A 13,506-nucleotide genomic window follows, 5' to 3' on the forward strand; every position below is an offset into this window, starting at 1 on the left:
TTATATTTGGCAATATGCCCAGCAATCTAAGAGTCAGGATCAGTGCATGATGACCTGAAATATTTTGGAAAATTTCATTGAAAAAATGCAAGTTATGGAGAACGTGTTTTATTGAAGAGAGATTGACAGCAATTCAAGCATGTATTTTTCTTTTCCATGACCCCTGGAATCCTCACAGGAGGTGATAATGAAATAACTAATATTGGCTTGTAATTTGCTGCGGGCACGCATAATCAAACTAGACTTCGGAAAAATAGAAGAGACCCAGAACATTGACAGTTTATATTGCACCTTCCTCACTGTCCCTGGCAAACATGGAAGCCTGAAACAGTTGAAGGCTAGAACAGAATTTCCTGAAATTAACTTACAAGATGTGCAGGTAGAGATACATGGATTACTATTCTTAGGTGCCTTTTTCTTACACCATTAAGGCCCGTGGATAAAATAGCAAGTACATATAATTAGCTTGAGCTAGCAAAACTCACTCTGAGATAAAGTGAGCTGCTACGACTACAAATAATAGTTGAATTCCCCCCATGGCAGAAGTGACATGCATATCCCTTGTCTAGCAGCTGCCAATGAGGAAATGATCTCTTTAGTTTCTGTTATCACTGACTTTCAGGGCATCCAATGAGTCTGTGAGCCTAGTCTGATTCCCAAACTTCTGTAACTCAGATTCTATGGTTTTAGCAATCTCTGATTCTTCTGCAGCTGACTCGGGCAGATGCACATGAATAGACCCCTGTTTATATGGTCCAGCCGGTGCAATAATTGAGGCTTGTTGCTTGATGTAGTTATAAAGCTGTTGATGGAAGGGATGATCCAAGGTATAGCAATTATCAGTTTCATTCCCTGAATGGCGGGATGATCCAGAGCCTTCTCTTCTACAGAAATGGGGGAGGGATGCATAATCCATTATCTACATGAAATATGCAACCACAACATCAGAGCTGCATTCGCTCAAATCAGGATACTGATTTTGTTTCTTTAGCTACCAATCAAATGAAACAAATACTTTGCATATAGCCATGCTTATTCCATTGATAGGACTGTTACTTGTAGCTCCTACAGTGATGCAAATCTTTTCTCATTACCATTCAAATGTTGCCCAAGAAGTGCAGCAATGTGAGGTGAAACAATTGTATCCATGATTGGTTCAACAGTGGAAAGATCAAGTAACCAAGCAACAATAATCAAACATGGGTGCTGAAATAAGTCCTAGATCAATGCTCACACAAACCACATATATTGTCTTAGGCATGCTTGTAGCCATAAGCACAAGCATATACCTAGTTCGCTCATGTGAAATGGCCTAAATGTTTGGACTACGATTGCCATCAGTTGCACATACCACTGAAATTTGCGATATATTTTTAATCAACAGAGTTACCTTTAGCAGCTCATCTCGTCCACAACCTGGCAAGACCTGAATCTTTTTTCTTGTTCTTTCCTGCAAAAGAGGTTTGACAACCTGCTAATAGTTCACTGTTAAACTGAAAGCATCAAGGACCCATGTAGTGCTAAACATTTTACTCAATTAACATAAGATACTTAGAGGTGCTCAACTTGTCCTGAAGCATCAAGGAGAGCCCTAATAAAATAGAATAGCAGTTAATTAATTTCAAGGGAGCAAAAAGACTTGGAGCCAACCTTCCAACATGCTGAAAATATATATGGGGCGTTTACAATGTAATATGTATTTGTCTTCTCTGGGTAGTTCAAGTCATCGATGGTTGACATAATAGTCAGTAGCTGCATGAATATGAAAAATTAGGATCGATCAATGGAAATGCATTTCCAAATATGGTGTAAAAAAATAAGAACATTTCAAAACCAGTGAACTTCACCATGGCATACTCTCGCATATAATCAATAAAATTATACATGGATAATTTAGTTTATATTATTAAAATAGGCCACAAAATACTGTCCAAATCATCACCACTAGCATGCAGAAAGATCAAGCTAAGATTAATTTCATAGTTAATTTGTAAATTCTGGTGGCCCAATTACCAAGTACACTGAGATGTATAGTAACTTATGTCCAAGTTGTTTGTGGTCAAGAAATGCTTCACATTGCTTAAGAAAGTTGACACGATATAAGAAAAGAAATAATGACAGAAAACAAGAAGATACTCATAATCTTAAAAGAGAAAGAAGTTGAAATAGATAACCTCTACGACGGCAAGATTTACCTTTATCTGGCTCAGTGCTGAAAGCTTTAGGCCAGTCATATCTAAGACCTTCACACAAGAAGTAATATGTCGCCCATGCTTTTTTGATGCAGAAGGCTACAAAAAGTTTAAGAGTTAAGACAATGTCTAAAGAAATTTAAATGATTTTATGCACCAATACTTACCAAAATTACACGATCCCGGTATTCATTGATTTGAATGTGTGATTGCACATAGTAGTGAACCTGAAATGAAAGAAAAGCAAAAATAAATATCATAGTGAAGTTTATTGATCTTAAGGAATGAAGAGCTCGAGTGCACCTAGTGCCGAGATGAAATGGTAGGGGCTGTCATTTCAAATTTAAGGATTCCATTTGATATAACATCAGAAGGTACTTTTTGATTGTATAATCAACAGAATCCAGAACATCATTCTTGTCTGTAGAAATCCACTTCTATTTACTAAGAAGTAAGAATAGTTGTATAAGGCATGAAACCAGGTATTGCATTATTGTCATTGAAGAATATCACGAGGTGGGGAGGTGTGGGGTGGTTCCTTGGGGTTTGTTTCCAGGTTGCACTGAAATGGAATTTTTTAGAATTTTTTCCCACTGTATGACTTCATTACTCTTCCTCTTTGCAAATGTAACAAAATAATATAATCCAATGCCAAATGTGCAAGAATCAAGCAGTACCACCATGATTCTTTGTGACTGCTCCCAAAATGCAAGTCAAATACAATGATTATAAACGACAATAGGATTTAGAACTATAGTGATCCTTACAGATGCTTTGTCAAAGGTGCTGAACCCTGCACCAATAGCAAACACCGGAAGGCCCTGTTGGAGGGGATGGCAAAAACCAAAATTTGTAAGTAAGAATACATAAAAAGAACATGTAATTTATTTCATTGCACCCCATATATGGGGCAAGATATAGCAGGATTGGAAACAAGAAATGCAGAAAACAATATTAAATTGGGTTAAGAACAAGCACCTCTTTTGTGTAACCTGACAATCCTATGAGCTGTGAATCACGCACTCCTCTGTACAAATCAGTAGGAACTATAGGTTTCTGTTAACAAGAAGAAAATCAGAAATGCAAGGACTAATTGATTACCACGACAGTTATAAGTATAAAGTAACTATACCATGAAATCACTGAAAAGCAACTCTATATAGGAGTGGAACATCATGACCATGAATTTACTAATGGAAATATCATGTTGTGTTTTGTTGTGGTGGATGGGCATGTGTGCGTGTGCATATATGTAACAGGAAGAGAAAAGAGTACCAAGATTTGTGAATGAAGGTTAGATCAACTAGGCAGTACCATACTAATTGGGTTGCAGAAAATAGAAACAGATTTCGCTCTCTACAGATGATTGAATGGCCAACTCCAAGTACTCTCTCTAGGTCAACCACGACACAGAACCACCATAACATGATTGCCCACCTTCTCCAACCTAAGTTGCTCACGAGTTCAGACAGACACACTAGGCAATAGAAAACATCTATTTTGACTCCAGGATTTTATCCCATGCAGCAATTCATCAAACAGTCCTTATTTGTAAACTCTAGACCCATCTTTGACTAAAAACCCAAGCTCTTAGAGGATCATTAGTAAGTTCAATTTGCAACTTGTACACAAGCATCAAACCAATAAATTACTTCTGGGTTTCAATAACTTGAAAGATAAAATAAAATGCAAATATGCAGGCTAAGTAAACGATGAACTTACTGCCAAAATATTGTCAATGTCATTTTCCACCCTCCAGTTTAGGCAATCCACCAACTGGAACCAAACATCATTTCATCAATTCCAATAAAAAAAAAGGGGGGGAAAGTTTTGCAAAATTAGTTCAGCCAAAGGATCTGGATCGAACCATTTTGTGGGCTTTGGGAACATTCCATTCTCTTGCTTTTAGAAAACGCACCAGAGTTCCAGTTGGATATCCTTGATGAATATTCTGGGAAAAAAAATGAAATAATTTTTAAGCTCATCCCCCACACCTCAGAAAGCACTAAAGAAGATTCCAAAATGCAATCCAAATCATGGCTAAATTAAAATCAGAACTCCACATCTCAGCTGCCATATACCCAGAAACCCACCAAACAAGCAATTAAGGAGATCAAACAAGAACCCCACTTTACATGATTCTCAAAAGTAACTAAATTTCATAAACACAAGCAGAAAAATACATTTTCCAGAAAGGAAACCAGTTGATGACTTTGCAGATTCATCTCTGCTAACAGCCAAAAGTCAAGCAATATATAATATATAATATATAATATATAATCATAAACGGAAAAGAAAATAAAATAAAATAAATAAAAAAATAAAAAAACAAATTGACCCATGTACAAGAACAGATCGGAGAAGGGGAGAAAAAAGAGAACCTGGAATGTTTTCTTCAGAGGCTCGTCAACTGCCAGAAATGAAAGAAAAGTGAGGGGTTTGTAAGGAAAATATGAGAGAAAAAAACTAGGTGAAAAGGATTACAGGAGCTGACCCTGGTTCATCAATGCTTCGAACTGATTGACCGCGTCTTCAGCAACGATTCCCATTTCAAAATGCCAGCAGTTTCCGCAAAATTGAAGATCAAAACTTTGCAGCTCTTTTTGGGTCTTTTATGTTCTTAAATTTTTTTTGTTTCTTTTTCTTTTTTCCTCCTTCCCTCTCTCTTTCAGTGATATTGGCAAAAGAAAGAAAAAGAGAGAGAGAAAGAAGCGAAAGAGGAGACACAGTCAGAGAGAGATTCCACTTTGCAGGTGAGAGGCTCAGAGTGAGAGAGAGAGAGAGAGAGGGTGGAAGAGAGAGACTTTGTGGGGTCAAGAAAGGCGGGCCTCTCAGCTCTCTCGTCTTCCCACCTACACACCCATATATATTTAATGCAGAAATAAACCACTATTTGGGTTTTTCCTTCGAATTTCAAAACCATTTTCATTACCCTGCTGGTCTTTCTCAGGAAGTTTTTCTGAAGCTTCAAATTTAAAATACAAACTCATCCTTCACGTTGATCTCTCCGAAAAACCATCCAAGTTACCTTAATCCAGTCAACCACCCACAGTCTTCTCACCTTTCCAAGTCAAACTTTTCTTTCCCTTGTAGACTTGGCCATTAAATTTGCTTTTGTAAATTTTATTACTAGTGAAAACAGTTCCCCTGTTAGGTAGAATACTTCGGTCATTGGGTTCTCCTTCTTGCCTTCTCTATTGCATCATATCAATTTTTTTTTCCCTGAGTATGATTTTCGGGTGAAGCTCCGACCCTAATTTCTAGCCAAAAATGGTTCCGATTTTTGGTTGAATAAAAAAGTATATAAAAAAATATTAATAAATTATTTTTAATTAAACATAAAATATTAAATATTTTGAAGAAAATGACAAATAAAAGAACCCATAGAAAAACAAAATACCATCATGGTGATTTATTTTAATCATATTTTTATTGATGAAAGACAAAGTACGAACAAAAGCTTTTCAACTCAAAATCCCAAAAGAAATTAAAATATTTAAATAATGCTAATACCATAAAAAAAAATTAAAAAAAATAAAAATTATTTTTTAAGAATACTTTACATTTTACTTTTTAAAAGCGTAATTATACATGTGAAAATGAACGTTATTTTTTTTTGTTTTTTGGAAGCTTGAAATGCAAGAAACTTAGTTACTCCAAGTATAATTTACAAAATCATTTTTAGGAGATTTTCGTTTTTTCAAGGAAAATGGATTGCAGATGGAATTTGTGGTGTTGATGACTTGATGTAGATTTTATTTATTTATTTTTAATCCTTTTTTTGTCACTTTGCAAAAAATTTCAACATTTTATTCATGCAAAGATGGAAAAGGTGACGTCTTATTGGGGTTAACACTAGATCAAACCTCATGTCACGCCGTGCCATCAGCCCAAGGACGGTGCAAACTATGTCATTTTCTTGTGCCGTATCTTATATTTTTAAGAGAAAATACAGTTTTAACTTTGGTCATGTAAACTTATGATAACAAGACATGTAATTTCAAAATTAAAAATTAATGAAATATCATCCAATAGTTGTTGAAATAAAACTTTGTTGAAGTTTTCGTTATTCAACTAATAAATGAGTTGTTGATGATTTTGGGTCGATGAGTGATTATCAATCTATTCCATGAACAAGTCGAAGTTAAAAAAAAAAAAAATCACATGACAGATTTCTTTTGACGTCGAATAATATTATATTTTCTTTTTTTTTCCTTAAATATAATGATATTTAAAATTATTTATCTTCTGATTATAAATGTTTCTTTTTAGATTATATTTGGGATAAGTGATGAGATATATTATTTATTTTCTTTTTTATATATATTTTTACATAAAATATGTTAATTTTAAAATAAGATGAAAGATAGATATATATTATATATTATATATTATAAATTTATTTATTTTATTTATTTTATTTTTTATTTGTAGTTAAAAAATAATTATTAAAAAATATTTATAAAATGTATTTTATATATATACTATAAGGTTATTTTATGTTTAATAACATTTTTAAAATATCAATGTTATCCTTTTAAGAATTATAAGTTTGGTTTCAATTTCAATTTCCAATTAAAGCCACACCAAAAAAGTATGTATTCCAAAGAAGACCTTTCTCTTTCTACTATAACAATATATTATTATTTTAAATTAATTTTAACATTGAGATTATTGAGTACTGTGTTCTTTTGTTACTTGCATAATAATTATTGAAGCATTACTTAATTGTTTACTTCTCGCTTTAAAATATGGTTTTGACTTCAATTTTAGGTTTTAATTAAAACAAAAAACAAAAAAATATATATTTTAAAAGAAGCCACAATCTTCTTATTATAATAATTTAATATCACTATTTCAAGTCACCTCCAAAATCAAAATTATTGATTTTTTTTATTTTTTATTTGTTAACATGTCATCATTTTGAAGCATATGTTCCACAATAATTATTGAAGCATATGTTCCACAATAATTATTGAAGCATTATTCAATTAGTTCTCATCTCTAATCATATATTCTAATATACAATTATTCCATTTTTTTATTAATCAAAATTTAATTCAAAGTTATCATTGTTTCGCCTTTCTTTTGTTGCTACTATTATTTTTGTTAGAATACAAACTCTTCGATTAGATTGATTAGTAGGCAAGCCAAACAATTCCTCAGCAGTTGCGTAATGACTTCATGAACCTTTGATTTTTAGTAGGGCAAACTAGTTCAAATAGGGATAGTTGGATTTTTCTAACTATACCTCTCAAATTGTCAAGTTACTAAAAACTCTATAGGAAAAAGGAAGCAAGTGAGAATTGATTGACTCTAGGCTTAAAGGATGAGGCTTGAGCAATGTGTGTGGATAATATGTATTCTTATCTTTTTTTTTAAACTTGAACTTTCTTTATAGGTTGCCTTAACCTTGGTTATTTAAATATAGTTAAGCTAGTGGTTACTATGTTAGCATATATGCATCTTACAAGGATGTCACTTGTTAAGCGATCATCATTTTTCAAGTGGTGTATGAACTTCTACACTAGAGGTTGTCATTGACGGGACAAGAATGGTCAAAAGTGTCTCATGTGAGTTCCTTTTTATGCATTAACATTGATTTTTGCATTCAACTCATATTTCTTACATTGTATATGTTTGGGTGCATTAGAAGTTGTACAAATGATACAAGTCATAAGTTTCTTATAAGTAGATAAGTTTTTCATAGTTAATTCATGGATTTAAACAATCTAATAAAGGTTATAGTACACCACTTCCTAATTGAAATGATGATTTGTTTTTACTATCGATATAAATTTTCCATGGTGAGTATACTAGTATATGTGATGCACACTAAATAGGACCTATAATGAATCATGACATAAAATTATCAGTTGTCATAATTTATCAAGCTACTATATTGTATGGATTTTCAACCTTGAGAGGATATTGAATTTATGTTGAAATCAAAAGAATACTTTGACCTGTGGGTAAGACCCTAAATTGGTTATACATCTTAATAGATTAAGTCACTATTGATGGAAGTTGGTGGTAACATGTATTCTCAATAGAAGTACCATGATATTTCATGTGTTTGAGATAATGTTTTCCCTTAGGTGATTCAAAGGACATGTGATCATAAAATTTGTGCTCATAGTAATTTCTTTAGTGGAATTGACATATGTCCTTTAGAATTTGAGTGTACCAGTTAATTATATAATAAGTGATATCTGTAACTCAAGAATTTGAGAGGTAATTTTGATAGGTTACAATACTACCTTGTGAGATTATGGGGGGTCTACATGTTATGGATGGTAAGTCATGGACCCAAGTTTTGTTTCATTGTTATTTACATAAGGTACTAAAGTATAATTGATTTTTTGTAGTAAGACGTTGAATCAACTTTAGAATTGAATTATGAGAGAGTTAGTACTCCTATGGGTCCTAGCAGTCCCCACCAAGGATTGAAATATCGGTTTTTACAGATATATCGGTACTTTGATTTTACGGATATATCGGAAATATCGGAGATATATCGGTGGATATTTTTTCACAAATATCGATAAAGTGAAAATTATTTAAAATTAATAGAAATGCTTAAAAAAAACTTTAAAAAATGATAAAAATAAGTAAAAATACACATTTTTAAGTTATCTTGTAAGTGTAATTGACATATATATATATAATTAAGAAGATATTTTAAACAAAGATATATTGGTAGATTTGATATTTGAATTTTAAAAATAATATATATGAATTTTGAAAGTATATAGAGTTAGAATTGAATTAAAAAATATTTGATTTTATTGAATAAAAACAATTTATACATAAATATAATATATATGATATTACAATAGTCCTTATACTAAGGAAGAGATAGATGTGATTTCATTATATTGTTAGATGAAGATGACCCAATTTGCTGAAGATAATATTTATTTAAAATATTTTTATTAAAACACGTTTTATTATATTTTAAATGAAAATTAAATTAATTTATATAAATATTTTATTTGAGATTTAATTTTTAAAATTTTATTAAAAACATATAGTAACAACTTTTTTTTATTAATATTAATTTATTTAATAATCAAAATAAAATTCAATAATTTATAATTATTTATATGGGTAGAGGAAAATTGCTCTCATGATTTTTTTTTTTTTTACCTCTACTAAATCTAAAAATTAAAAGGGCCACCCACTTCTGAAGTTGCCCTCCAGCCGAGAGAATTCCCCTTTCCCCTTTTCTGAAGCTGCCCTCCAGCCTTCCTCTTCCTAAAAAGACCTATCTTCCTCTGCCACTCTCAATCCTCGCAGGTACTATTTTTTTTGCAACCCCCGTTTGATTCCCAAGAAAATCCATCCCCCATTTGATTTCCGGGAAAATTCATTCTCGTTTGATTTTCGAGAAAATCCATTCAAAACCCCCAAAGAAAACCAAAAAATTTGCTTTTCTTTTGCTCCCTGTGTTTTCTGGATCTGTTTTAAGGGTCTCTTTGTTGTTGTGCCATTGGATTTAAATTTCACGAACCCTAAATCCACGATTTTTGAGCCAGATTTTGTATCCTGTGCGCGGGCTGGACTGGTAGGAAAATATCGGGAAATTTTCCGATAAATCGGTATTTCGCCGATATTTCGCCGATATATCGGCGATTTTGCCGATTTTTTGTCGATTTTTCCGTCGATCGATAATCGGTGATGATTATCGTTTCGGCGCCGTCCGATATCCGATATTTCTTCGAAATATCAACGACATTTTCCGATTTTTCAATCCTTGGTCCCCACTTTGAGTTCATATATCATGTTAACACAATTTATGAGAGTTAGATTAACTCTTGATTCACTCTTGTGCATAAAGACGTTTTGATAATTGTGCAAAATGACATATGAGATAATGAATAAAGTATTTGGATTTGGTTAATTGATTAATTAGATTACCTAATGTGATTAGTTAATCAATCATGACATGTTTTGGGTTGGATTAAGTGACTCAAACTCATGTGAGCTTAAGTTACTTAAACCTAATAGAGGAACCTAATAAATATCCCTTTGTGGGGTTAGGGTTTCCCAATGGCTTTTTTACTTGTCTTCTAGATCCAAAGAGAGAGTAAAAGTTTAGGCATCTATCATTCCAAAATCCATTATTGGGAGTGTCATAGATATGGTTTGAGTCATTGGGTGGAAAACTTTGGGTGTACAAAACCTTCAGAGCATTTAGACACATTTTTATCATGAACAAATTGATTTGGGAACATCCAAATCCAAGTATGAGTTTCAAATCTCTAGATCTTTATTATAAAATGGTTTTTGAAGTCATTTATTTCTATTGTGTTAGATCTAGAGATCTTTAGGGATACATGCATATACCCTATGAGATATATAGGGCATGAGAACGGAGAAATCTGGGGTTCCCAACACTCTTGTTGTCTTGTTTTGTTTGTTTTTCTCTTATGTGGCATTAGTCACTTTGTTAACATGATTCATGTTTCACATGAGATCAACTTGTGACTTGGCTATCCAAGAGTAAGATGGGTAGCTAAGGCCTATCATTTCCAATATTGAGGCTTTGTTGAGCACAAGTTTACTTAGGTGGTCGTTTGACATTGCTTTAACTCGTTTGTGGTAGTTTTTCGTTAGCAGCTCTAAGGTTTCTAGTATGAGCAATCATATCTTCATTCTCACAATAAAGCCTCTCAATGGTGCTACACATCTCTCCCATTTGTGCCCAATGTTCTATCAGTTACACCTCCATTATCTCCTACATAGTGATAGTAAGGCTACAACTAGGATGAGTTCAGTTCGGTTTACACCTAACATGAGTTCGACTCAAATTAATAAACATTCAACCCAAACTCTAAACCAACTCAACCTCTAACCCAAGCTTAACCTATTCCCATTTTTTTAAGTTCAAGATAACTTCATATTAGGCTTTAGTTGATAAGGTTAGGCTTTAATTGGATGAGTTATTCATGTTTTATTAATCAAGTTCAAGTTCTTTACCTATAATGATCATTTTAAATTTATATTTGATACATTTATTATCATTTTGAGATAATAATAAAAAATATTTATCTTCCTAGAAAAATAAAATTATATATAATATAATTAAATTTAATATTTTTTATTTTAAATTTATTGAAAGGATATAAATGAAACATTGGTGTGTGTGTATAAATTATAAATATTAATTAAATTAGGCTCAAGTTGCTCAAACCTTCAACCTAAGCCTAATCCATAATTGAATTTGGGTTGAAAAAGTTAACCCAATTCTAACTTGAGTATTTAAAATATTTATCCAAACTCTCCTAAACATTGAGGTAGGTTAGGCTGACTAGACACTTCTCTATGATTGACATTGAAGCTTGCACTTTCTCCATATATATTGTTCATAATGTGGTTGGTCACCATGAAACTTATATGGTTTTTTGTTTTATTCCCATAAACAACACTAGTTGTTAGCAAATTAACTCATGGATTGGGTTGATTAATGGGTGAGCCCAACAACTCTTCACCTAATCGCTTGATGACCACATGAATCATCCATCTCCATTGAGGCGAACTCCTACAAATATGGATAATTAGGTATCCTCAACTACGCCTCTCTAAGGATCAAGTAGTATAAACTTTATAAGGTTGAGAAAGCAAGTGAGAATTGATTAGCTCTAAGCTTAAAAGATGAGGGTTGATCGATGTGTAAGGTCGGATAAGCCTTAATATTTTCTTCTAAAGCTTGAATGTCTTTTATAAGTTGTCCTAACCTTTATTGTTTAGCCTTGGTTGGGCTAATGATTACCATATTAGTATGTGAGCATCTTACAAGGGTGTCATTGGTTAGGCATCGATTTTCAAGTGGTGCTTGAACTTCTATACCGAAGATTGTTATTAATTGGTTAAGAATGTCTCAATTGACAATTAGGATTGACTGGGAATGTTTTGTAGAGGCGAAACAAATTGACACATGTATATTTTAATTATCAATAACCTTTCTAATTACCGCTTTCATTCTAAAGATGTTGGATGACTCTAAGGGCCGGGTGCAATTACTTTTTGACACATGTATATTTTAATTATCAATAACCTTTCTAATTACCGCTTTCATTCTAAAGATGTTGGATGACTTTGAGGGTGCAATTACTTTAGTCATACTGGCACACTCGAATGTAAGGAACGAAGTATCTCTCAGCATTCATTATCATTCTAACCATCTTATAATGTGATTACTCATTATCTTCAATTTAAGAATGGCATATTAATTACTTAGTACTTAAATGAAGGGTTGGATCCGAGCATCCGATCCAACCCACCGGAAAAGGAGTAGAACCCAACAATTTTGGTACAAAAAATAATTTAATAATGTCACTTTGAACTCTTTGGACCGATGGAATCTTTGAAAATCATCCATAATAAAATTATAACATAGCAAACAAAAACATTCTTGACTCTACTTAGCTGTCCACACTGGAGTACAGTGACCAAGGACATTGTTAGGCTACTAATTAGGTGTCAACCCTTTGGTTGGGTGGCTTGTATGATGACACCATGCACCACATTATCCTTCCTGCCAGGAACCTTGGATAAGTATACTTAGTCTGATCAAAGACAATCATATGCGATAGGGTGTGGGAGTCTACCCAACTCTTGTCTAGACATGTCCATTATTATTTCGGGAGACAACTACAATAGTGACAACAAGCATTATTATTATTATTTTCTTTATAATTAAAAAAAATTAAAAAAAATTTAAAAATATGTTCAACAAATTTTTTATTAAAAATAATTTTTTGAAAATTTATTTTAAAAATTCTTAATTTTGAAGACCAATTCTAACATTATCAAAGTGTTATTAAAGATGAACAACTTTTATATAAACTAAAATAAGATTTCTAAAGGGTTAATATTATTTGAACTTTTGTATTAAGTTATTTCTTAAATAAAATTCTTTTTAAACAATTCCATCTACAACCTTTAGATCTTATTTGAATTAAATTATAATAAACGAAAAGTTTTTTCTTCCTGATATGAATAAAATTTGTGTCTGTTTGGATAATTATATCAAAAAACTTATCATCTAAAATATAAGTCAAATATAAAAGTGAAGAGAATATTTTTAGAAAATACTAAAAAGTGTTTTTGTTCTTTAATTTAAAAACGGCTTTTAAAAATAAGTTTCAAAAAACACGATTAAATGAGTGTTTAGTTTATTGTCTACTTGAAAATGGAGAAAAACATATACTATCCCCCACTTATATGGTACCACCAATTCGAATTTAATCATTTCAAGTTCAAAAATAAATGAAAAAAGAAGAAGAAGAGATTAAGATATGAAAATAAT

At 32.1% G+C, this 13,506-nt stretch overlaps 1 protein-coding gene across 1 annotated transcript; it reads right to left on the reverse strand.

Moving 5' to 3' along the window:
• Window positions 1-261: 261 nt before the first annotated feature.
• LOC100262035 (phosphatidylinositol/phosphatidylcholine transfer protein SFH9) lies at window positions 262-5,246 on the reverse strand. Its single transcript, XM_002273832.5, has 11 exons — window positions 4,687-5,246; window positions 4,574-4,602; window positions 4,060-4,143; window positions 3,915-3,968; window positions 3,171-3,248; window positions 2,960-3,013; window positions 2,360-2,419; window positions 2,196-2,291; window positions 1,651-1,752; window positions 1,391-1,471; window positions 262-919 (listed from the first exon to the last, which is right to left on the reverse strand). Exons 1-11 carry the CDS (start codon window positions 4,739-4,741, stop codon window positions 596-598), a joined length of 1,017 nt encoding a protein of 338 aa, XP_002273868.2. The 5' UTR covers window positions 4,742-5,246; the 3' UTR covers window positions 262-595.
• Window positions 5,247-13,506: the final 8,260 nt, after the last annotated feature.

Source organism: Vitis vinifera, chromosome 10 (genome assembly GCF_030704535.1).
Source record: "Vitis vinifera cultivar Pinot Noir 40024 chromosome 10, ASM3070453v1".
In the NCBI taxonomy this organism is placed as follows: Eukaryota; Viridiplantae; Streptophyta; class Magnoliopsida; order Vitales; family Vitaceae; genus Vitis; species Vitis vinifera.

What these genes read in the sequence shown, in the direction of transcription:
- LOC100262035 (XM_002273832.5), bottom strand. Translation starts at nt 4,741, where the DNA reads ATGGGAATCGTTGCTGAAGACGCGGTCAATCAGTTCGAAGCATTGATG. An exon ending in CGAAGCATTGATGAACCAGG is followed by an intron (nt 4,603 to 4,686) that starts GTCAGCTCCTGT and finishes CATTTCTGGCAG; the next exon opens with TTGACGAGCCTCTGAAGAAA. An exon ending in ACATTGACAATATTTTGGCA is followed by an intron (nt 3,249 to 3,914) that starts GTAAGTTCATCG and finishes TCTTGTTAACAG; the next exon opens with AAACCTATAGTTCCTACTGA.